General features: G+C 44.5%; 2 protein-coding genes across 3 annotated transcripts in view; one reads left to right on the forward strand and one right to left on the reverse strand.

The window, feature by feature from the left end:
* Positions 1 to 23,628, reverse strand: part of DNAJC5G (DnaJ heat shock protein family (Hsp40) member C5 gamma) — an 84,425-nt gene extending 60,797 nt beyond the window's left edge. The window contains exon 1 of the mRNA XM_033936893.1: positions 23,330 to 23,628. The gene's annotated coding sequence lies outside the window, so the exon portion shown is untranslated. The remainder of the gene's footprint in view (positions 1 to 23,329) is intronic.
* LOC117356931 (uridine-cytidine kinase-like 1) overlaps positions 23,606 to 26,741 on the forward strand; it is a 151,269-nt gene continuing 148,133 nt past the window's right edge. The window contains exon 1 of one of the 2 annotated variants that reach the window (XM_033936889.1): positions 23,606 to 23,824. In XM_033936889.1, the coding sequence (XP_033792780.1) occupies positions 23,775 to 23,824 (50 nt within the window). In that variant the 5' untranslated portion in view covers positions 23,606 to 23,774. Of the gene's footprint in view, positions 23,825 to 24,281; positions 24,559 to 26,741 lie in introns of those variants that run through there. The other variant, XM_033936890.1, reaches the window with a different exon arrangement.

Raw genomic sequence — 26,741 nt, forward strand, 5'->3', positions numbered from 1 at the left:
TGCCACCATTCGGGACCGATGGGGCATCCCTAACCAGCAATTTTTTGCCTATTTACAAGCCCGGCACTATTTTCAGACTTTGCATCAACAGTTTGGAGCAGATTGGCTGTGTGGCCCTCTTGATGACTACCTACTTACTATCCCAGCTTCTCAGAGCTCCTTGTCGGTCTGGTATAGAGTGATTCGTTCTGTAGCCTCCCAGGGCCACTTATCTGCTCTTAGAGAGCGGTGGAACCGTGATCTTGCCGCTCAGTATACCCATGATACCTTTCTCGATCTTTTTTACACTTTACATGCTTTTGTGAAGTCGGCGGCTTGGCAGGAAACTCAATTTAAAATCCTCCACAGGGCTTACATAACCAGAGAGCGAGGGGTGGGCATGGGATTGTGGGACGACCCACTGTGTACCAGGTGCTCCGGGGCCCCGGGGACGATTTTACACTCCTTTTTGGAATGTCCTGACCTATCTATCTGGAATTTTTCTTTTGCACAGCTGCAGTTGGTCTTGCAACGACCAGTTGAGTGGGATTACAAAACATTGCTCCTTGGTGACCAGTCTCTATTGGAGGAGCAGGGTTTTACGGTGCCGCAAAGGCGCTTTATTTATCTGACTTTGCTGTCGGTCAAACGTACAATCTTACAATATTGGGTGCAGGCGGGGTCTGTCCCTTTGGACAGCTGGCTGAATCAGATGATTGAGCTGGCGCGTTTCGAACTTTGCTATTCTAAACGTTCCTCCAACCCTGAGGTACTGGCTTACCTGGCTCTTTGGAGGGTGTTCCTGCAGCTACCTCTGGTTCTCCGGCGTGGGGTGGGTGGGGAGGGGGGGTTGGTATGAATGGAGAGTATGAGAGGGGTTTGCATGTCTGGTTGACTGTTCTGCATTGGTTGGTATGTGTGCTATTTCATTTGTGGGATATCCTTGGGGTGGGTTGGGTCTGTTTTTTTCAAAAATCCTTGAGGCTTACATAAGAGGCGGGCTGTTTTTAATTGGATTGTCATGTGTTTAGTGGTTTATCTTGTTCTTCTGTAGCGGCATGTTCTGCCTCTGTATTGCCTGCATGTCTTTGCAATTTTGTTTTGTATTATTGGACCTTTGCCTGTTTCTGTTGTGGTCTCTTGAATAAAAATGATGTTCAAAAAAAAATAATGGTTGATGAAAAGCAGCAATTGCACAGAAATGAACTCTAATGGAGGTGGATTTGATGCCAGATTGAGATAAATGAAACAGATAGTCCAGAATCAAAGGCAAGGAGGCTCCTAATGATGAAGATCACACCAAGCAAAAAACCGAGTCCATTTTTGAGTATAACATTGTTTTGTGGCTGGTTTTCTGGAAGCATCTAAAATGTCTAACAGATTGAGAAAACTGAAAGTGTGAAGTTATCCCGAAAGATCAGATGTAGAGACTTCAGATTGGGATGAAGAAGAGAACAATGACTCTGTGTAAGAAGAGAGGGAAATATTGGTACCAGAAGTGGCTCCCTGATGCTGAGTTGAAGTAGAAGGGAGAACCAAGGTTGTCTGGGCCACCGAGCAGCTATCAGTCATGGTGGCAGATTCCTTCTTGAGTTTGACAAGTGTCTTGAGAATAAGTGGAAATGGAGGGAACATACGGAGGAACTTGTCTGTCCAGTCTAGGAGAAAAGCATCTGCCTCCAGGCATCGAGGAGAGTAGAGTCTGGAATAGAACTGGGGCAGCTTGTTGTTGTGGGGACATGCAAAAAGGTCTATTTGAGGAGTTCCTCACTAAGAAAAAATTTGATGAAGAGTTGGTGAATTGAGCATCCATTCGTGAGGTTGCAGAATGCGGCTTAATTGCCAGTGAATTTTTCTTTCCTTGAATATAGACAGCTTTGTGAAAAATGGTGTGAGGGATTGCCCATTCCCAAATCTTCTGAGCTTCCTGGCAGAGGAGAAGAGACCCTGTTTCTCCCTGCTTGTTCACGTAGTACATCACTACTTGATTGTCTGTACCAATGAGAACGACTTGATCTTGAAGAAGATGCTGAAAAGCCTTGAGAGCATTGAAAATCAATCTGAGTTTCAATAGATTTATGTGATGGTGATGATCTGTGGTGGACCAGTGACCTGAGATTGTCAACATTGGTTGTCCAGATATGAAAATGAAGTCAGAGAGCAGTGAAAAGTCATTAGAAGATGAATGTTTAATGGAAGTAGGAGCCAGTGATCCTGTCTGCAGTGACCCAGAGTATGGCATGGAGTGGATCTTTGCTGGAGAAGACAGTTTGATTGAAGGAACATGTGGGTTACATTATTGATATTCTTGGATATCAAAAGATTTGTTCAAGATGAGTTCTTTGCATGCTGACTGCAGAAATGAAAGCTTTGAGACCTGAGATTGTCCAGATATGAAAATGAAGTCAGAGAGAGAGTGAGAGCAGTTGGGGAATGATCAGTTTGGAAGACAGGTTGGTTTGCGGTTGCTTGAGAATAGTTTAAGATACATCGTGGGTGGAAAAAGTTTAGGGAATTTCAATTATCCATTCTTTTCTATGGGTAGTTAATAAAAAATAAAGAAGCAAATATAATTTTCAGGGTGATAGGATTTTGCTTCCTTTGATTTTTTTTAGTTAGGAAGTAGGTATGCTGTTGATTAGAGCTGAATCTCTATAGAGGAAAGAAGAAGCGCTGGTACCCAACGGCTGTGTAAATAAAACAACAGACCCCTGTGAGAAAAATTTACATCTGAACTCTGTGAGGATAAAATTATTTGAAAGGAATTTGAGGAATTTTTTTTTTTTAAATCTTATTCTAAAGTTATTTAGATATATATACTTTTTGTTAGAGTTGTAGCAATAAACCAATAAAAACTCTTATTCCTTGTATTTTTTATTTAAGGTAATTTTATATTTTATGTTAACTTTTCCCTCTTTTTATTATAATTCTTACTTTATCTGATTAGGTAACCTAAGATTAAAGGTTAAGAGAGTGGGAATTGGGAGTTCAAAGAGGGAGGGGTTACATGATGAGTCCCCCAAGCGTAGGTTGACAAATCTGTCGTGAGAACCTTCTGATGAGGGGGTGTTTGGAACAGCAAACCTCTGAATAGATTGGAGGAGAACATCCACCATTGAAGAGATTGCTGAAGAGAAGATGTTACTGTAATGTGCTGGGAAAGCAGATCGAGAGCCTGTGACCACTGAGAAGCCAACGTCCACTGAGGAATTCTTAAGTTGTAAAATATGTTATTTTCTAGAACTATTATGTTTAAATAATTTTTTGAGGAAAATTGTGTGTAATTCCTTTCATTGGGATAAAAGAAGAATATAAGCCTTAGTATAGTGGAGGTGGTATACTTTTAAACTAACTACCATGTCCCAGCAGCAGTCATACATTGCTGACAGTCTGACAGCAGCTGCATTTGTACCTCATGAAATGGAAATAAAGCTGATACACTTAGGTGATGGGGAGATACTCCATCACTAAGCACACTGTCAGTAAGTACTCAGATTAAAATATTTCAATCTTAACGAAACTGACACCAGAAGCTGCCTCTGCTAATGAGTAAGCAGGAAAGAAATTGTACTTTTAAAGGAGAAAGTATAAGCTCAGATTTAGAAGGGATTTGCTGTGAAAGTTTACAAAGGAACTTGTACTAAGAAGTAAATCTCCCTCACCTTCTTAAGTACTAATCAGTGGTTTTTGACGCCCATGTGCCTCCCTCTCAGGCACATTCTTTGATTTATAAAACTTCACCCTAATGAGAACATTTTTTTTCTAGAGTCATATTTGGATTTTAAATTCACAAGTGACTGACTTTAGCAACAGACTAATCATAGGGTCATTCCATATCAAGTAGACCAGGGGTTCATGCTCGACTTCCTACTACTACTACTACTAATTATTTCTATAGCGCTACCAGTTGTACGCACGCAGCGCTGCACAGAGTCACAAAGAATAAGAAAACAGACCCTGCTCGAAAGAGCTTACAATCTAAACAGGCAAGACAGACAAACAGGATGTCATGGATACAGTTAAGGGGAACAGTCAATCAGCAGGCTGGGTTGGAGGGCAGAGGAATAAGATTAAGGATTGAAAGCTATATCAAAAAGGTGGGTTTTAAGTCTGCTTTTAAACAAAGGAAGGGAAGGGGCTTGATAGACAAACTCAGGTAATTTATTGCAGGCATAGGGGGCAGCTAGATGAAATGAACGAAGTCTGGAATTGGCAGTGGAGAAGAAGGGTAACGCTAAGAGTGACTTACCTCCAAACTGAACAAGATTTTTTGTTGATGTTCCCTAGGATCTCAAGAAATTTGGGGGTTTAGTACAACCCCTGATATTAAGTTCCTGTGCAAAGTTTGGAACCTAACATGAGCTTGCCTCCCTTTTATAAGCCAGTAAACTATATGAAAATGTTACAATAAGAAATGTACAGGGCTGTGGAGTCGGAGTTGGAGGAAATTTCGGGTACCTGGAGTCGGAGTCGGAGTCAGAAGTACAAAAAAATGAGGAGTCGGAGTCGGAACATTTATCTACCGACTCCATTTTTGAACTTGGCATACCAATCACGAGCGATTCTTTCAGCTATAGCACCCACTATATACACAGCACAAATGTTGCGAGCAGCTTCTGCGGCCTTAGAACCTTGATTAAAAGTGAAAAGAAGGTAGTGTCGAAAATGCTCATTTCTCTCAACTTGACATTCCATTTTAACGATCCGAAAATTAACCAGTGCTGTGGAGTTGGAGTCGGAGGAAATTTCGGGAACCTGGAGTCGGAGTCTGAAGTACAAAAAACTGAGGAGTCGGAACATTTATCTACCAACTCCACAGCCCTGGAAATGTAAGGCCTACTTTGACTCTGGCCATAACTGAACCAGTAGCCATGGCCCATGACATACATCTAGGATTTGCTCTAGGAGGCTTTGCAGGAAGCAAAAATATGACAAAAAGCCATGATCTCACTTTTTATGCAAATTTTCACCATTTTGAGGTGCAAATCTCTCTATTGTGTAGTTTTTAGTATAAATCATGTTTTATTGGCACACCAGCAGTAAATATACAATACAGCACGACAAAACAACAAGGTCGCGAACAACAAACGTACCATCAAATACATTTTCACCCCAACCAAAGAATCCCCCCAATCCCCACCCACTCCAAAGCCCAAACCCCCACCCCATCCCAAACCCACACCATGAGACCCAATCCATACCCAAAAACCCCAGCAAGAAAGGAGTATGCTGAGCAAGCTGTATGCTTATGCCGCTCAGCACCTATCAAACAAAATAACCAAATCCCATCCTCCCACCCACACAATGTAGTCCCCCCCACCCACCGAACTCCACATACTTCCAACCACTCATACCCACCATTCACACTCACCCAAACAGCCACCCACCAACCCGGGGAAAACAGCTGAGAGCATAAGGTATCAGCAACAGAATGAGTTTAAGACCAGACTTCTGGCCCTAAGGGAAAGCGAGGAAATGTAGGGGTCCCAAGTCTGCAGGAAAATCTTCGACCGCCTGACAGATAATCGAGCATGGCGCTGCTCCAAGAGCATCAAATTATGAAAACGATTCCTCCAAGCCCAGTAAGCAGGCGCTATGTCTTGCGTCCAAACGCTAAGAATGACCTTCTTTCCTATAACAGCACCTTTCCGGATCAGCAACCGATGTCTCCGAGCAGGCACTCGCAAAGATTCATATCTATCCAAAAGCAAGCCTACCGGAGACATCGGAATAGCGTGACCAACAAGCCGCTCCAAGAAGCGGAGTACAGCTCTACAAAAGACTTTCACTCGAGGGCATCCCCAAAATGCATGAAAAAAGGAGTTGCACCCCAGTGTACACTTAGGGCAGATTGGAGAAGAAATGCCCCCAACCTTGTGGACCTGCTCTTGGGAAAAATACGCTCGATAAACCACTCGAAATTGGCATTCCCTCAGTTCTGCACTAATAGAAATAGAAGAGATACGACCAATAAGGGAAGGAAAGTTCAAGGACTCACCAGGTATGCCCAAGTCTCTACCCCAGCGGCCCTCCAAAGCCGTATAAGACTTCTGAGGAGTAAGCCGCCGCAAAGCCCCATGCAACGCAGACACCGTCAAGCCACAAGCATAAAATTGGGCAAAAAATAGACGAAATTGGTTACCCAATCGAAACCGTAAGCCTGGGCGCGCCAAGGACCTCACATAATGATGAATTTGCCGATACGCAAACAGACCTCCCACCCCCAAGGAATGAAGCATGGGAAAATCTCCCCAAGGTCTTATCGCCCCCTCCTCATCCAATAAATGCTCAAGAAGAAGAAAACCCTCTCCAGTCCATCGCACAAAGACCGAGTTATCACAGCCAGGCAGAAACTGCGGATTCCCCCGTATAGACAACTGATCCGAAACTTGATGGTCTCTATTGTGTAGTTTTTAATTTTTTTCTTTTTTTATGTCATTTGAAAGAGCATCTTTTTTTTTTTTTTGCTACCAGTTACCCTGTTTCATCTTGGACCCAGCCTTGCTTTGGTCAGAATTAAGGTCCCAAAGACCTGTATCATTTGCACGTGCAGATACAGTATGTTTTACAGAAACGTCTTTGGCGCCCTATTGTGCAACATGCAAATGAGCTGGAGATGTGACATTTTACAATGCAGCTAAGCTTGTTGGCTTACCATGCTTTTATGACATCTTTCTTTGCATCGTACTTTTAAAAATGACCCCTCAAATGGACATTAAGTTGTGCAAAAGTATCACCTTAGCAAGAAACCGTGATGTCATATGGAAATGCCATGTTAGTGTGGCAGAGATTTTGGGAACATGCCCTGGCTTGTGACATCATTATGCCCTTTATGTTACAAACTGCTGCCTTGATGGACAGGTCCTGGCCTATCCTGATGTTTTATCTTGATGAAACTATGATGAAGGCATCCTATTTCCATTTGTTCCTTTCTACAAAATAGCTGAGGGGGGTTCTATTTAACAGATGCACTTTTGTTTTCTTGTTGTGTTCTTATAAGATTTAGTTGATTTATTTCATATTTCTTTTATCATTATCTTTATGTGACCATTTATTCTATCTTATAGAGGTTAACAATGAATTAGGTCCTTGTAGTACTGGGATTTATCTTTATTGGAAACTTCTATACCACTAACAACAACTGGGGAGTCAATTCAGAGCGGTTTAGAAAGACATCTGTAATGGATTTTAAAATACAAATTTGGATGGATTCTACTGTGATTGTTGTTGGACTCCTAGCTGCTTGGTTGCAGTTGCATTTTTATACTGTCATGTGTATGTACTATGTTTTCACAAGGTTACTATTAACCTCTTTTATTAAGAATGATATATTTACACCGTTCAAAAGGATTACACAAGATTGCAGTTAACCATTCTAAGCATGCTATACAGCAGGGGTGCCCATACTTTTTTGACTCGCGAGCTACTTTTAAAATGACCACGTCAAAATGATCTACCAACAATAAAATTTTTAAAAAACACAACGCACACTATACGCATAGAATTGTTAATTATCATTCCTATTCAGGGTTTTTTTCAAAGAGGTCAAAGCAGATGACTCTATGCACTGTCACCTCAGTAACAACCATAGAAAAATAGACAAATACCCATCCCCCTCCCTTTTTACTAAACCACAATAGCAGTTTTTAGCACAGGGAGCTGCGCTGAATGCCCAATGCTACTCTCGATGCTCATAGGCTCCCTGTGCTAAAAACCACTATTGCGGTTTAGTAAAAGGGGACCATATTGTAAAATATAGACAGCAGATATAAATTCAGACACATTTTGATCACTAAATTTAAAATAAAATCATTTTTCCTACCTTGTCTGGTAATTTCATGAGTCTCTGGTTGCACTTTCTTCTTCTGACTGTGCATCCAATCTTTCTTCCCTTCTTTCAGCCTGTATGCTTCCTCTCCTCCAGACCTCATTCCCTCCCCCAACTTTTTCTTCCTCTCTCCCTGACCTTTCTTTCTTTCTCTCTTCATGCGCCCTTTTTTTTTCTGTTTCTCTTCTTTCCTTCTGTCTCCCTGCCTGCCCCCTTTCTTTCTTTCTCCCTGCCCTTCCCCAAGCCACTGCCACTGCCGCTGCCATCGGGGAACAGGAGCCAAAACGCCAATGGATAACAGGCCCCAAAGCCGCCCCATGCTCTCCCTGCTTCGGGCTGACCAGCATTCCTCTCCCCGACGTCAATTCTGCCGTCAGAGAGGAAGTTCCGCCCAGCCAGGCAGCGAATGGCTGGCCCGAACTTCCTCTCCGACGGCAGAAATGACGTCGGGGAGAGGAAGACTGATCGGCCCAATAGATCGCCAAGGCAAAGTGAGTCCTGGGTGATCGACTCACTTTGCTTTGGCGAGCTACCGGTCGATCGCGATTGACCTATTGGGCACCCCTGCTATACAGTATTTACATTCTCCTAAATAGGTTAACCGTTCCAGCTAAGGCCCAGATGCACTAAAGCCAGTGATCTTTGCTGATCTTTGCAAACGACGGAGAAATAATAAACCCCAATGGTTCTCCGTGGAGATCTCGGAACTTGTAAAACAGAAGAAGAGAGCATTTGTAACCTACAAACAATCACAACGACTGGAAGCTAAAGAAGCCTCTCTGGTGAAATCCAGTCAGAGATGCCAAACTCCAGATGGAAGAAAATCTAGTTAAGAATATTAAAAAAGGGGATAAATCCTTTTTCAGGTATGTTAGTGACAGAAAAAGGAACACAGACGGGATAGTGCGCCTAAGGAAACCCGAAGGTAACTATGTAGAATCGGACTCCGATAAAGCCAAACTACTCAATAAATACTTCTGCTCAGTCTTTACCTGTGAGGCGCTGGGATTCGGTCCACAGCTGCAGACAAGGGAGAGCTTAGAAGACCCGTTCCTGAACTTTGAATTTACCGCCGGCAGCGTCTACCAAGAACTATCTAAGCTCAAAGTGAACAAGCCATGGACCGGATAAACTGCACCCCAGAGTGCTTAGGGAATTGAGAGATGTTCTGGCGAAGCCGTTAGCTGCGCTCTTCAATCTTTCCCTAAGCACGGGAAGAGTCCCATTGGACTGGAAAACAGCTAACGTCATTCCGCTCCACAAAAAGGGATGCAAGTCAGAGACTGCAAATTACAGACAGTTAAGTCTCACATCAATAGTGTGCAAACTTAAGGAAACGTTGATTAATCACAAATTAGATACGATCCTGAACGACGAGAGGCTGAGGGATCCCCTCCAGCATGGATTTACAAAGGGAAGGTCCTGCCAATTCAATCTAATCAGCTTCTTTGACTGGGTAACAAAAAAGCTAGATATGGAAGAGTCCCTGGATGTCGTGTATTTAGACTTCAGTAAGGCTTTTGATAGTGTCCCACACCGAAGGTTATTGAACAAGATGAGTTCATTGTGACTAGGAAAAACATTGACTGCATGGGTTAAAGACTGGCTCAGTGGCAGACTCCAGAGGGTGGTGGTCAATGGTACTTCCTCCGAAACATCGGAAGTGATCAGTGGAGTGCCACAGGGCTCAGTCTTGGGTCCAATCCTATTTAACATCTTTGTACGGGACCTGCCTCAGGGACTTTGAGGTACAATTGCATTATTTGCCGATGACGCTAAACTGTACAAAATAGTGGGCAAAAGTACCGTGCCAGACCCTATGACGCAGGACCTAAACTTAATAGAACAATGGTCCGCAACTTGGCAACTGAGTTTTAATGCCAAAAAGTGTAAGGTTATGCACCTTGGCAGCGGAAATCCATGCAGAACTTACATAGTCTTTTTAAGTTTTCAATTCTCTTCTATTCCATCTTAACCCATGTCTACCTAATGTGCTCTACCCTTGAATGTTTAAACCTTTATAAATAACAAAATTGTAACTTCTTCCCTTTCTTCCCACCCCTTCATGTTCGTCAATCTTTGTCGTTTTTTTTTAAAGTGATTTTTATAAACTAAATGTATGTCTGTCTATTATTTGATTATTAGAAACTAAATGTATTACCACACCCTGATGGTTTTTAATTGTACATCGCTTAGGTACTGTGATAAGCGATTCATCAAATAAAGGTAAACTTGAACTTGAACTTGAACTTGAACATCCTGAATAGTGAGACCTTAGCAAGAACTGTTGCAGAACGGGACCTAGGAGTAATCATCAGTGAAGATATGAAGACTGCCTGATAAAGTGGTCATAGGTGCATTAAGGCCTGCAATAATATGTCTCTGCAGGGAGGTCAGTGAAATGACAGTGCAGAACCTTGTGGATGCAAAAAATTAACCAGGATGTCGCATTCTTCCATTGAAATTTCATATACATGACCAATCCACCAAGAATTGTCATATATGCAAGCTAAGTATTGTCCAGGTTGAAAGCTGGATGCTTGACAGGTAGGGACATGTTCAGGATCAGTATCAGACTCCAAGACATTGGAACTGAATGAGCTGGTGTAACTTAAAATTTTGCTAATGCAGAGTCTAGCAGTGTCTATGGGCTTAAATTGGTGATTTTCTCTTGTTCTAGTCACTTTGTGGCCCATACTAAATCTTTGCTCCTGAGCAGGTCTTATTGCTTCAATATCTTAATTAGCAATGAAGAAAAAATTGATTCCGGAGACAGATTTATCACAGAATTCAAATAGATCCCTTGGTGTCAAAATTTGGTTATTGAGAGGGCATTGTAAGCTGGCATGGCGGCTAAACATGAAAATGCATGGATACAGGGAAGGGGATCATAAAACAGTAACAATCTAAACTTAAATGTGAAACTTCATATATCTTGTTCATTTGTATACAACATGGTTACGTGTGAAGACTACCAGAGTGAAGTATATGTGAATAAACACATCTAGAAGATGATCTGAGAGCAATATGGACAAAAAAAAGTGAAAATCTGATTGAAGAAAGGAATGCCAAAGAAATGAATATATGCGACCGGACATGAATACAAAAAATGTTAGAAAATAATAAATACTGATATAAGTATGGACAAACCACAATAACATGTAAAATCCTTAAAACCAAACATACATGAATATCTTTAAAAGAATGAATAGAAAATAAAAATAAAATATGTGAAGTGAAATATATATAAAAAAATAATAAATAAGGTATGGAAAGTGAAAGAATCCATAAATATACAGAACATCTAATAATGCTGAGTATCATGTGGTAATGGGGAAACATTGCTCAAATTTTGAATATTAAGCAAAAGCCATGTTTACCAAAATAAAATAAGTAGAATAGGTCAAGGATTGAAAGAAAATGGCCCAACACATATACATCGAAAATTATTAAATAAAAGTCCTGATCAGTTCATCATACAGTTAGCACCACATCCATACAATGGTAATTTATTTCAATAAAGACAAGTCATCAAGTACATGCCTCTGCAGTATTTTGTTGTTGTTGTTTTTCTGGATACCGACATCTACTGCAGTTACGTTGGAGCCCTTTTTGAATGTGTTTTGGCACCCAGCAAATGTTTTGTCTTTCAGGTCAGTAAAATGAACTAGCAGGGCCATGTGGCTGCAAAAACTTTATCAAGATGTCATTTTCTTCAACTGATACTTCAGCAATGTTGCCAGTCCACCATTTGTTATCATATATGCATGCAACATAATAACCAGGGAGAAGTTGTGATTTCTCAAGCATGTCATTATAGTGTGAATACTTGAAGTAAGTAGTATCCTTTGAACCTTGCTCACATGAATGGCATTTGAGTCAAGTGGCACAAATTGATGATATCTAATCTAATCTAATCTAAATCTTGGGTTTATATACCGCATCATCTCCGCAGATGGAGCTCGACACGGTTTACATGGTTAAGGAAGGAACGGAACTCCAGTGGAATTATATAAGTATGAGAGAAGAGAGGTTGGTGTGAGAGTGCCAGGAGCGGGACGGGGTTACGTTCTGGAGAAGAGCCAGGTCTTCAGATGCTTACGGAATGGTAGAAGGGGGCTCAAATGATATTCTCTGATTCCAGCTATTGTGCTGCTTTCTATTTCTCTCCCTGAAATTTCTTGCTTTCATCAATTTCTTTTTGTGAACAAATATGTATTTAATTCCATGTACATTCTTATGACAGAAATTGAATACACTTCCTCCTCCATATTCGCGAATTCCGTATCAACGGATTCGCTTATTTGCGGTTTTAGATCAAAATATACATTTGATTTTTCAGGCTATTTTAAGCCCTGTAAGCCCCCCCCCCTCCTTAAGCCTTACCTGGTGGTCTAGCGGGTTTTCGGGGCAGGAGTGATCTTACCACGCTCCTGCCCCATGCAGATCACTCACAGGAAATGGCTCGAGAGACTACGGGAGCTCAAAGCAGCCATTTCCTGTGAATGATCTGCACAGGGCAGGAGAGTAGGAAGATCGCTCCTGCCTGGAAAACCCGCTAGACCACCAGGTAAGGCTTAAGGGGGGGCTTTCAGGGCTTAAAATAGCCGGGGAAAGCGGGGGTTAGGGGCAGAACCGGCCCAAATATTATGATGAAGCACTCTGAAAAAGAACATTCTTTCAAAAAAGACAAAAACCAGTTCCAGTCTGGTCCCCCCAGACCAACAGAATAAATACAACAGAATAAAAGTGAATGATGGACCAAGTCAAAAGCAGACACTAAGGCCCGGATTCTGTATAGGATGCCTGTCTCAGGCGTCCTATACAGAATTGGGCCTACACACGCCCAAACTAAACCCGATTCTGTAACCGACGTCCATGTTGCAGACGCTGGTTACAGAATCGGGTTTGTTTAGACGCGGCCACTATACTTAATCACGGCAAGGGATCTCCCTGCCGTGATTAGTATAGCGGCCGCAGCCCTGGCCACCAGTCTCCCCTCTATCCCCCCCAACGATCGTGGTAGGAGGGTGCCCAACCCCTCCTGCCCAAAAAACCCATGATCACTGGCAGAAAGGTGCTCAACCCTTCCTGCCGGTAGGCCCCGCCCCCCAAAGATCACCGGCAGGAGGGTACCCGACCCTTCCTGCTGGACCCCACCAACGGATCCCCCCATCAAAATCCCCAGACCCCTCCAACGAAACCCCCCACCACAGAATGCCCCCATCGGGCTTACCCGCAAGTTGGCCGGATGGATCCTCGCACTTTCCGGCCAGCAGGCCCGCCTCCATTCAAATGAGGCAGGCCCGCCCCTCCCCAACCCACAGGATCCTAGGGCCTGATTGTCCCAGGTGCCTAAGGCCCCTCCTATGGCAGGAGGAATCTTATGGGGTTGGGCCAATCTGGCCCTAGGATCCTGTGGGTTGGGCAGCTTCCTGACGGCTATCGTGGGTTCTGTGGGCAGGAGGGTTGGGCACCCTCCTGTTGCGATTATCAGGGGGGGAGGGGAGACTGGCGGCCATAGTCACGGCCGCTATACTAATCACAGCAGGGAGATCCCTTGCCGCGATTTAAGTATAGCGGCCGCGTCTACTTACCATATAGGCCAGCATTTTGCTGGCCTACATAGTAAGCGTCTCCCGCTCTACTAGGGAGACGCGTACGGCTGCCTAGGTTTGCCTAAGGCAATCTTAGACGAGCTTAGGTGGGATTGCGGGCCTCCCTAGGCTCCCGGAGGTGCCTTCAATATAGGCGACTTGCCTGAGGAGTATGATTTTTTAGAAAACATGCCTCCCAATTGGCTGATTAGACAGCTGTAGGACGCCTACAGCTGCCTACAATCGGGACACACTTTGCAGAATCGGGGCCTAAATCTAAAGATACTACCAAAACGACCGATCCCTTATCCAAAACTGTACAATTAATTTAATAGAAAACAAAAGTCTCAGTGCTTTGACCTGGACAAAAAAAACCCTACTGTCAAGGGGTGGCGCACCTGACGGCGCTTTACAAAATCAGATAATTTGAACAAAAACCACCCTTTCAATTATTTTTTGTAGCAAATGGTAAAATTGCGATTGGTTTATAATTTTGTGAAAGTCACATTGGCTGAAACTAATTTTTAAAATTGGCTTTACAAGGGAATGTTTCTAGCAATTAGGAATTAAATCTAATGACAGATGCTGATTAGGCATCGGGAGAAACAGGGGAGTAAGCCCATGTTTTGTAACCTTCAACCATTCTGAGGGGTTAGGATCAGGTTCCCCAAATGAAGGATTTACAGCTAATACTTTCTCTTATGAAGTAAGGATACATAATTCAAACAATTCCCAAAATTCTGACGTAGTAGACTCTTGAAAAAATTTTCTGATTCAACCCTCCGAGCAGACTAAGGGCTCTTTTATCAAGCTGCAGTAGGGGCTTAACGCGCATAATACCACGCGTTAAACTGCCTGCCGCGCTAGCCGCTAATGCCTGCATTGAGCAGGTGTTAGTTTTTTAGCCGGCCGCAGGGGTTAGCGCGTGATGAAATGTCTGATGTGCTAATCCCGCTAGCACGGCTTGATAAAAGGACCCCTAAGTCTGATAAAGGGTGAATAGGCACTAAGGAAAGAGAAGCATGCAATAAAGACTTTTTTTTTTAATCAGCTAAATATTGCTATGTAAGAGGATAAATCTGAGAAGTCTGATTTTTAGCATTTCCAGTTCAATTTTTCACTGAAGCATATAAAGGTTTAATATTATTATCACTCTCCTTAATTTGCTTAGAATAAAAACTTTTGCCTTTTTAATCTCCAACTTGTATTGTTTCTGTAAAATCTTACAATGGTTTAAAGCAGCGGTCTCAACTCGCAGCCCCCCGGGTGCTATTTTGCGGCACGTGGTCTTGTAAGCGATCTCGCACTCTGGGCAGGAAGAGAGGCGCCAGCATCAGCTGACTTGCAACTTCCTGCTGCCATCTTATATGCCGGGTCTCCTGCCTTTGCTTATCCGGCAGATATGAGAAGGTAGGAGTCCCGGCATACGCAACGGCTGCAGGAAGTTGCAAGTCAGCTGATGCCAGCGCCAGAGCCTCTCTTCTTGCCCAGTGTGTGAGATTGCATACAAGACTGTGGCTGCAAAATACAGGTATTGCTGGACAGGGAAGGAAGGAAGGGAGAAGGGGTATTGCTGGACAAGGGGAGCAGGGAAGGGAGAAGGGGTGCTGCTGTATCTTGCAGAAAGGGAGGGAAAGGAAAGGTGCTACACAATGGAAGGGAGGATGAGATGGTGCATGGGGAGAGAGCATGTTGGGTTACGGGGTGGTAAGGAGAGATGCCACTGAGGGAGACAGAGAGAGAAAGCGTGCAGGAGGCAGAAAGTGTTGGACTCATAGAGAAGGAAGAGATGGATGGGGAGGACAGAAAGGAGGGAAGAAGAAATGTTACACTGGGGAAGGGGAAGAGGGCAGAGAGTGAAAAGTTGGACAGAGAGAGATATATTGTTTGGTTGAGGAAAGGAGGACTAGAGGAGAAGCATGCAGGAGGAAGAGAGAAAAAAATGTTGTACTGGTGGATAGGAGGGAGAAATGTTGGACTGGGAAGGAGCAACAACAGAAAAATCAAACTGGACAAAGAGCTGGGAAGGAGGCCAGAAAGGAGGAAGGGAAAGAGAAATGTTACAGTGGGGGCAAGGAGGGAAGGAGATTGATGTCAGACCATGGAAATAAGGAGGGAAGGAGAGAGAGATAGGAAGGGAAGACATGGAAACATAGATTTTGAGAAGAAAGCAGAAAAATGTAAAAATTGAATGTTAAGTTAATGCCAAAGATGGATGCAAGGCAGAAAGTGAAGACGGAGAGAAAAACAGTCAATGGAGAAGGCGGCCCTGGAAACATAGTTAAAAGCACAGAAAAATAAAGTCACCAATATTTTCAATATAGTGATTAAAATGTCAGTTCTGAGAAAGGAAAGATGTTAAACTTCAACTGTGAAGGCCACAGAAAAAATAGGGTACTTGGAGGGCTGCAGAAAAAAGTTAATATCTTATTGAAAGACAATTTTGCATGAGGTAAAGCTCTTTATAGTTTATAAATCTTTCCTTTAACAGTTAAAGGAAAGATTTATAAACTATAAAGAGTTTTACCTCTTGCAAAATTGTCATTTCTTTAATAAGACATTAACTATTTTTTCTGCGGCCCTCCAAGTACCTACAAATCCAAAATGTGGCCCTGCAAAGGTTTTGAGTTTGAGACCACTGGTTTAAAGCATTCACAGAACATTTTTTTTCACCAATACTGCTCACTTTGGGCTCCTTTTATCAAGGCTTACTACGGGGGTTAGCGCGTCAGACATTTCATCATACGCTAACCCCCGTGGCAGCCTAAAATCCTAACGCCTCGTCAATGGAGATGTTAGGTACTAGCGCAGCAGGCGGTTTAACGTGCGGTATTCCACGCGTTAAACCGCTACCGCGCCTTTGTAAAAGGACCCCTTTGTCTTATCTGCTTTGTAAGCAGAATCAGGCCATCATGGAACCAACCATTAAATTTATTCTCTTTAACCATCCTCTTTTGGATAGGGGCAACTTTCACTAGCTGCATACATAACACTCGATTACAGATGGCTACTTGTTCTTCTCATGATTTATCCATAAAATCCTGTGGAAAACGTGAGGCTAAAGGTGAAAGTTGTTCATGATTCACTTTTATATATATACCCCTACTAAGCTCTACTGTCCAATGCCCAGCCTTGGATTTATCTCCAAATTGAAAGATGCAAAGATCTGTACTCTATTAAAAATTTCTATACCACTGAGTCGATTCAAAGCAGTTTATAATACACATCCACAATTTCAAGTAACAGATTGGGCAGTTAAAAGATGGGAAATACAATACCATTTAAAAATATGTTACTAATAGGTACATTAAACAACAAATCACCTCCCTAATTTGTGCAAGATAATACTTATGATTCATGAAGTACCACAGCATCAGGCAGGTGGTGCACAGCATCAGGCAAGAGGAGTAGAAGCAGCAAGGGAGAAAAGCAGTTTTAGAAGCAAAAACGAGCAGAGGAGGGAGACAGAGGAGAGCAGGAGGCTAGGGGCTGGGCGAGAGTTAGCTCCGCCCACCCCCACCGCGTCAGAGGAGTCAGCACCCGAACTCCCCATAAAGGGGGCGGAGCCAACGACGAACGTGGTGCACAGCATCAGGCAAGAGGAGTAGAAGCAGCAAGGGAGAAAAGCAGTTTTAGAAGCAAAAACGAGCAGAGGAGGGAGACAGAGGAGAGCAGGAGGCTAAGGGCTGGGCGAGAGTTAGCTCCGCCCACCCCCACCGCATCAGAGGAGTCAGCACCCGAACCCCCCATAAAAGGGGGCGGAGCCAACGACGAACGTGGTGCACAGCATCAGGCAAGAGGAGTAGAAGCAGCAAGGGAGAAAAGCAGTTTTAGAAGCAAAAACGAGCAGAGGAGGGAGACAGAGGAGAGCAGGAGGCTAGGGGCTGGGCGAGAGTTAGCTCCGTCCACCCCCACCGCGTCAGAGGAGTCAGCACCCGAACCCCCCATAAAAGGGGGCGGAGCCAACGACGAACGTGGTGCACAGCATCAGGCAAGAGGAGTAGAAGCAGCAAGGGAGAAAAGCAGTTTTAGAAGCAAAAACGAACAGAGGAGGGAGACAGAGGAGAGCAGGAGGCTAGGGGCTGGGCGAGAGTTAGCTCCGCCCACCCCCACCGCGTCAGAGGAGTCAGCACCCGAACCCCCCATAAAAGGGGGCGGAGCCAACGACGAACGTGGTGCACAGCATCAGGCAAGAGGAGTAGAAGCAGCAAGGGAGAAAAGCAGTTTTAGAAGCAAAAACGAGCAGAGGAGGGAGACAGAGGAGAGCAGGAGGCTAGGGGCTGGGCGAGAGTTAGCTCCGCCCACACCCACCGCGTCAGAGGAGTCAGCACCCGAACCCCCCATAAAAGGGGGCGGAGCCAACGGCGCACAGCCGTTAGGCGCGCGGCAAAGGCGCTCGCCTTAGCGAGAGCGCCTTTGCGAAGGGCCTCAAGAAGGGCCAAGTCACTACACCCAAGAGCACAGGGAAGGACTGAAAGGTAAGGAAGTGGCAAGCAGCGCAGAAGAGACGAACACACAAGCAGCAGTAAGGTAAGGAAGAGAAAAGACAGCACACACAAGAAAGCAGCAAGGCAAGAAGCAGATACAGAAGGAACAACCACACACAAGCAAAAGTTAGGCAAGGTTGTGCAAAGGCACCAGGCACAGAAAGAACAATCACACAAACAAAAGTAAGGAAAGGTAGAGCGTAGGCAGTCCATACAAAGGCAGAAGGCAGTAAAGCAAGAAGCAGGTGCAGAAGGAAGCAGGCACCGAAGGAACACGTAAACTTATCTGTTTTCTTAAAGTAGTAACCCCGATGGAAGCAGAAGGTAACCAGAAGATGAGCTTTCCAGTGTTCTGCGCGGACTGTCATATGTATGACTACCTCCCCTCGGGGAGACAGTCATACGTATGCAGTCGGTGTCAGGAGCTGAAAAGCTTGAAGAAAGAAGTCAAGCGACTTGAGGACAAGATACAGGAGCTAGAAGGACTTTACACCACGGAGGACCCTACCAGGGCATTTGAAGACTTCAGGAGTGAGAAACACATCGAGAAGGAAGTCAGGGAACTCGAGGAATTCATTGAGGAAGCATACAGGAGGAGGGTGGAAGAGAACGAACTCCAGATGAGAGATGATGCAACACCAACTTGGAAGGGGGAGCAAGAAGCAGATGACCTCAAAGAAGACACCCACAGAAGAATGCCACACGAGGGGGAAGAATTGGCTAGTCGATGCCCAGAAGAAGAGAGAGCTAAGCACACCGAGGACATTGACCTGAGACCGATAAGAAAATTGAAGAAGGGAAAGTCAGCGATCCTGGTGGGAGACTCGATATTGAGGCATGTGGACAGCCACATAGCAGGAGGAAGAGAGGATCGACTGGTGACCTGCCTCCCAGGAGCAAGAACCAAGGACATCGTGGACAAAATTGGGAAGGTCCTGGAAGGAGCGGAGACGGAAGAGACCGCAGTAATGATCCACATTGGGACGAATGATGTCAGCAGGAGAGACTACAGAAGAGGCACGCTGATAGAACAGTTCAAGATTCTAGGAAGGAAACTGAAGATGAGGACCCAGAAGATAGCATTCTCAGAGATCCTACCGGTACCAAGGGCAGATGTGAAAAGGCAGGAAGAACTACAATCAATAAATGCATGGATGAGGAGATGGTGTGAGGAAGAAGGGTTCCACTTCGTGAGGAACTGGACAACGTTCTGGGGCAAGAGCAAGCTCTACAGGAGAGATGGACTGCACCTGAGCGTGGCGGGAACAAGACTTCTAGCAAACAACGTCAAGAGAGGAATAGAACAGGCTTTAAACTAAGAGAAAGGGGAAAGCCGACAGTCGACCTAGCGTCGATGATTCGGAAGAAGGTATCCCATGAAGATACTGAGGGGAAAAAAGGCAGGGAAGAAACAAGAGACAAATTACAGGAGTCAACTAACCCAGAAGAGGAGGTTAGAAAGATTGTAGCAAAAGAGAAGACACCAAAGACTGAAGCACAGGGAAAAGAAATGAAGACGACAAAATGCCAGGATCTAAACTGCATATATACTAATGCAAGGAGTTTAAGAAACAAAATGGGGGAGCTAGAAGCCATGGCTAATGCAGAGGACATAGACATCATTGGAATCTCTGAAACGTGGTGGAATGAGGAAAACAAATGGGATACAGCACTGCCGGGTTACAAGCTCTATCGCCAGGATAGGTCAGGTCAGAAAGGAGGAGGAATAGCCCTATACATAAAAGAAAGCATACAATTGACAAGAATGGACACAGCAGAGATGATCAACAAACTGGAATCGCTATGGGTTAAAATACCGGGTAGGAAAGGGCATGAAATAAAGATGGGCCTATACTATCGTCCACCCGGGCAAACCGGAGATAGCGATAAAGAAATGGATGCCGAGATGAAGCGAGAATGCAAAAGTGGTTACATAGTTGTTATGGGAGACTTCAACTATCCTGGGATAGACTGGAGTCTTGGAAGCTCAAGATGCGCTAGGGAGACAGAATTCCTGGAGGCTATACAAGATTGCTTCATGGAGCAGCTTGTTAGAGAACCGACGAGAGGAAATGCCACTCTGGATTTAATCCTAAATGGACTAAGGGGACCTGCAAAGGAAGTGGAAGTAGTGGGACCATTGGGAAACAGTGATCATAATATGATCAAGTTCAAGGTTGAAGTAGGCATACCGAACAGAAAGAGAACCATAGCAACATCTTTCAACTTCAGGAAAGAAAACTATGAAGCAATGAGGGAAATGGTAAGGAAGAAACTTAGGAACACTTCCAAAAAATGGCAAACAGTAGAACATGCCTGGTCTTTTTTCAAAGACACAGTGAGCGAGGCACAAAATCTGCACATCCCCAGATTCAGAAAGGGGTGCAAAAAGGGTCGAACAAAAGACCCAGTATGGATGACTAAAATAGTGAAGGAAGCGATAGGCAATAAGAAAAATTCATTCAGGGAATGGAAAAAGGACAAAACTGAAGGGAACCAGAAGGAGCACAGGAAGTATCAAAAAGAATGTCACCGTGTGGTTCGAAAAGCCAAAAGAGAGTATGAAGAGAGGCTAGCCAGGGAGGCACGAAATTTCAAACCGTTCTTCAGATATGTTAAAGGGAAACAGCCAGCTAGGGAGGAGGTAGGACCGCTGGACGAAGGAGACAGGAAGGGAGCGGTGAAGGAGGAGAAAGAAGTCGCAGAAAGACTCAACATGTTCTTCTCGTCTGTATTTACAAACGAAGACACAACCAACATACCGGAACCTGAACAAATCTTCAATGGAAATCAAGCAGAAAAATTAACATCCATGGAAGTGAGCCTTGATGATGTACACAGGCAGATAGAAAAACTTAAAACTGACAAATCCCCGGGTCCGGACGGAATCCATCCCAGGGTTCTGAAGGAATTAAAGGAGGAGATAGCGGAACTACTGCAGCAAATTTGCAACCTATCCTTGAAAACGGGCATGATCCCGGAGGATTGGAAGATAGCCAATGTCACGCCCATCTTTAAAAAGGGATCAAGAGGTGACCCGGGAAACTACAGACCAGTGAGTTTGACCTCGGTTCCGGGGAAACTGACGGAAGCACTGATTAAAGAACACATCGATGAACATCTGGAAAGAAACGAACTTTTGAAAACAACCCAACATGGTTTCTGCAGGGGGAGATCGTGCCTAACGAACTTATTGCACTTCTTCGAAGGAATTAACAAACGGATGGACAGAGGAGACCCCATAGACATCATATACCTTGATTTCCAAAAAGCCTTTGACAAGGTGCCTCACGAACGTCTACTCCGGAAACTGAAGAACCATGGAGTGGACGGAGACGTACATAGATGGATCAGAAACTGGTTGGCGGGTAGGAAACAGAGGGTAGGGGTGAAGGGCCACTACTCGGACTGGATGGGGGTCACGAGTGGTGTTCCGCAGGGCTCAGTGCTCGGGCCGCTGCTATTTAATATATTCATAAATGATCTAGAAACAGGCACGAAGTGTGAGATAATAAAATTTGCGGACGATACAAAACTATTTAGTGGAGCTGGGACTAAAGAGGAATGCGAAGAATTGCAAAGGGACTTGAACAAATTGGGGGAATGGGCGGCGAGATGGCAGATGAAGTTCAACGTTGAGAAATGTAAAGTATTGCATGTTGGAAACAGAAACCCGAGGTACAACTATACGATGGGAGGGATATTATTGAATGAGAGCAACCAAGAAAGGGACTTGGGGGTAATGGTGGACATGACAATGAAGCCGACGGCACAGTGCGCAACAGCCGCTAAGAAAGCAAATAGAATGCTAGGCATAATCAAGAAGGGTATTACAACAAGGACAAAAGAAGTTATCCTGCCATTGTATCGGGCGATGGTGCGCCCGCATCTGGAATACTGCGTCCAATATTGGTCTCCGTACCTTAGGAAGGATATGGCGTTACTCGAGAGGGTTCAGAGGAGAGCGACACGCTTGATAAAAGGGATGGAAAACCTCTCATACGCTGAGAGATTGGAGAAACTGGGTCTCTTTTCCCTGGAGAAGAGGAGACTTAGAGGGGATATGATAGAGACTTATAAGATCATGAAGGGCATAGAGAGAGTAGAGAAGGACAGATTCTTCAAACTTTCGAAAAATAAAAGAACAAGAGGACACTTGGAAAAGTTGAAAGGGGACAGATTTAAAACGAATGCTAGGAAGTTCTTCTTTACCCAACGAGTGGTGGACACCTGGAATGCGCTTCCAGAGGGAGTAATAGGGCAGAGTACAGTACAGGGGTTTAAAAAAGGATTGGACAATTTCCTGCTGGAAAAGGGGATAGAGGGGTATAAATAGAGGATTACTGCACAGGTCCTGGACCTGTTGGGCCGCCGCGTGAGCGGACTGCTGGGCATGATGGACCTCAGGTCTGACCCAGCAGAGGCATTGCTTATGTTCTTACCTATAGGATACATGTTATACAGCACATACAAATTACACTTCCAAAATGCTCTAAATCAGGGGTGTCAAAGTCCCTCCTTGAGGGTCGCAATCCAGTTGGGTTTTCAAGATTTCCCTAATGAAAATGCATGAGATCTATTAGCATACAATAAAAGCAGTGAATGCAAATAGATCTCATGCATATTCATTAGGGAAAACCTGACTGGATTGTGGCCCTCAAGGAGGAACTTTGACACCCCTGCTCTAAATAGAAAAGCACAAAATTTGGAGGCCAAAAACTTTACTGAATTCATCTTAATCTAAGGACATGTCAGTACCCAGCTTGTTTCACAACCTTCCTCTGTTTCTCGAAAAATAATCAATCTTAACAGTTCACCCACAATTAAATACGGGGATTTAGGTAAATCTCAAGAAAGTTCCTATATTTCGTATTAAAGAAAAAGAAACGCTACCAAGACAACATGATTGAAAAACACCTGGGCCAGGTACTTTATTTAACCACGGTTATCAGCTTACAAATTTTGGCTAAAACCACAAATGATCAAATCTCACAATTTAATCCCCCCCTCCTCAATCATACAAAAGTTAGCAAACTCTCTCGACTTTATCTTGCCAGACTGTAATCAGCTGTCCCTTAACAGTGAACGGCACTTCCGGTTTTTGCCTGGAGTTAGTTTCGTTTTTTCACTCGTCCTCTACACGCTCTCGTATAACATGCAAGGCTTTGTACAGTTAAAGGCAAATTCCCAAAGTTAGAAGAAGAAAAAAAAGTCACTGCGACGTTCCTGCCTCGGGACGCAAGGAGCCGAAACACAGTTCTACAGCCCAATACCGCAATAGAAAAAGCTAAATCCAGGCTTGATCTGCAGCCCACAGTACCCGTGGTCTCCATTTCATTTCAGGAAGAGAAGGGAAGGGCGGAACAGGAGCTTCCGACATGCAACAGGCAAAGGAAGAGGCATTGCAGATGCCGGTCCCCTGCCGCCCAGAAACTCACCTATGGCTGACTTTGCCCAGTGCCCGTACGGGCCGCTTCCTCCCCCTTCCGACTGCTCAGACGGCCACAGCCTCCGGCTGTTCTCGGCACCGACCTCGTAGAGGGGGGAACAACAGCCGGCAAACCGAGCCGGGAAACGGCACCGCTGCAGCTACCACGCATGTGTACACCGCAGGCCAGCACGTCTCCATGGGCGCGTGAAACAAACAGGCTACGCCCTACGTAGCACGTTGGTGCACGCGAGCTGTCACTGACTAGGTAGTACAATAGGCTTTCTTGGTTGTAACGCTGGGTTGGACGGGTTAGCGGGGTGGCTGTTTGGTCTTGACTTGACTTTCGGCCTTTTCTGCTGTTTTATTTCATCTCGTACTCCTCATTGCAAGAAAAGCGCCGAGCTTTTGTCGGTAGCTACCTCACTTTGCAGTCTGATCTGCGCAGGGTTCTGATGCATTTTCAGTTAACTATTGGCATGACATTTTTACACTGCTTGCCAAGGTAATGTTCTAATGCCGTGTTGTTTAATGCAAGGCCTGGGGTGCTGCCCCTATCGTCCCTTTTTAATTTTTCCATTTTATTTTGATTAACATTTCAAAACACTGTTCACAAGACAAAAATCTTGTTATAAGAAATACAGGAACGAATCAAATTTAAGTATATGAAGAAAAAGGGTAGATTACACCCCAAGGAAATCAATTTAACCCTTCATTAGATCTCTAATAATGGGGGCTGGTCAAAGGAAAGTAAGGAGACTAGATAACATATTCAAGTGCAAAAGGTGAGACATTTGGGTTACAGTATTTCCCCATAGTTGTGTGCTGCTGCAGAAGGAATCCACTCCAGATTTTTCACTCTGCCTCTGTTCTTGTACTTCACTGGGCTCTCTAGCTCCATCTTCAGTTCTTTCCTTCTACACACCTGCCTGCAGGAGTGTTTGTTCTGCTCTCCCCATTTTATTATTTTAATTTGATGTAATTTTGTCCCATCTTCGGGTAATTTAGTGCCTGCTTGAGAATTCTAAAACTTCGGTCTATAGCTGACAGACCGATCCCATTGGGTACCTGTTAGCCAGCCTGCATAGTTTTTCTGGAGCTCAGGGCCGTCCTTGAGGTGGTCTCACTTGTTAATCAAAGGTCAAGCGCAGGCTGTTAGGCGCCCTTAGGAGGCTTGGCGGGGTCTCACATGTCATCGCGCCTCCTCCTGTCCCGATACGCATCCGGTGGTCTGCAAAGGTACGGTTCAGTCAGACATAGGAGTCTGAACAGCCCAAAGATCAGCTTTCCAGAACCATTCCCAGCATTGAGACAGTGAAATTTCTCATTCAGCTATTGTAAGAGAGCTGAAACAGGTTGCAGCACAGCTTCTCTCAGGTTACAGTGAGTACACAGGCTGACAGCCTGTGAGAGACATCGTGGGAGGTTTGAAAAGTGAGGTTTTGAGGGTTTCTGGATATTCCCCTGTTCCCTCTTCTGAAAAATCTTAAAATTGCCGTTTTTATAGTTTGGGAAGTGTGAAAAATATTGCGATTTTGGTGCAAATTCTTGATGGCAGCCATCTTGGATTTTTTTTTTTTCTAAAGCTCCCTGCTTCTTCAAAATTGCAAAACTTTATTTGGAAACTTGCTCGGATGGAGTCCTTGGGCTCTCCTCAAGTGGATTCTTGCCAGGATTACACAAATTTACCATGTTTAAAGCGTTATTGCACTACGTGCTACAGCATCCAGCTTGGCCTCTCCAATGCTGAAGCAGGTGACCAAACCTCAGCTAGCCCGGCGGGGTGGCCTTTATGACTTTTGACGCTTGGCATGCCTGGCTGTGAATCCTTCGCAGCCTAAGAAATGCAAATTTTAGTCACCTAAAGGTGATTCTGTTCCCCAGGAGCCTGTCACTTTCTTCTGTCTTTTGAAATTTTTGTAGTCTGAATCTTGAAACCAGAATCTTGCGCAGTCTTATTCCACCTCCACAGTGTCTCTCAGTGGCGTTGCTCCTTTGGACATGTCTTCACTTCACCCGGTTACTGAGCTTGCACTGCTTTACCCTGGTCTGGGGGACTCTTGATGTGGATGACTTGCTTGCTCACCCCTTAGCTGCAGGTGCAGCGCTTTCCGGGGCAGGAGTTCGGGAACTGTGTGCTGGATCTATGGATCCCTCTGGGATTTTTGGAGCCTGGAAATGCTGTCATGATCCTGAGATCATCTGTCTTCCTAGGCGTCTCATCCTGATATCGCTGGATTCTCAAAGGGGCTAGTCATGTCCGAGCTCTGGTTAAGCATCCTTTCCCTTCCTGGGACCTTAACTTGGTGTGGTCTAACCTTCTCAAAGCTCCTTTTGAGCCTCTTTGAGATGTTTTCCTCTTGGACTTGTTGCTCAAGACTGTTTGTTTTTCTGGTCGTCATTATTTTGGCACATCGTGCAGGTTTTGTCTTGCATGGACCCTTTTCTCCATATTTCAGATGCAGGGGTTTTACCTTCGGATGGTTCCTTCCTTCGTGCCGAAGATAGTTTCAGTTTTCCATGTCAATCAGGAAGTGTGTTTGCCTGCCTTTCAACTGACAGGTTCCAAGACACAGGACCGCTCATTACAGAAACTGGATGTGCACAGAGTTCTTCTGCGTTATCTGGAGGTCACCCATGAGTTTCATCTCTCTGACCATTTGTTTGTGCTGATTCATTCAGTTAAGCAAGGCGCTCCCGCTTCTAAGACCATGATTTCCAGGTGGATCCATAGCGCCATTTGTCAGCCTCCTGTTTCCGTCAAGGCACATTCTACCAGAAGTGTGGCTTTTTTGTGGGCCAAAGCTAAATCTGTTTCTCCTGAGGAGATTTGTAGAGTGGCATCCAAACCACCTCAATCAGACATAGAAAAACACACACCTCATTCACACACCCCTCGATCAAAGAAGTAAAATGGAAAAAACTATATGATGGCCTCCTGGCCACTCAAGCAGATAAACTAGATAACCAAATCTCCAATCTACTGATAATGACACCAGACTACAAGACGTTCAGAAAAGAAATAAAAACTATACTCTTCAAGAAATTCCTGAAATAGCCTTAACTTCAAACTTACCGTCCTACCCCTCCCTTTTCCCGCCACACAGAAACTACATAAACTACTCTTTACCTCTCTAGAAAGGACAAATGTTCTTCCATTGTATCCCTCCGTTTTTTTATATCTTTTTTAATCCGCCTTAAACCGCAAGGTAATGGTGGAATAGAAATCTCTAATGCAATGTAATGTGGTCTTCTCTTCAAACGTTTGCCAAGTTCTACAGAGTGGATGTGGCAGCAAGACAGAACTCCGCCTTTGGGTCCTCCTTTTTAAGGATCAGTGCAGCAAGCCCACCCTAATTTTTTGGGGGACTGCTTTTGTACGTCCCTACTGTCTAGAACAGGGGTGCCCAAAAGGTTGATCG

The sequence above is a fragment of the Geotrypetes seraphini genome, chromosome 3 (assembly GCF_902459505.1).
Source record: "Geotrypetes seraphini chromosome 3, aGeoSer1.1, whole genome shotgun sequence".
NCBI classification, from domain to species: Eukaryota; Metazoa; Chordata; class Amphibia; order Gymnophiona; family Dermophiidae; genus Geotrypetes; species Geotrypetes seraphini.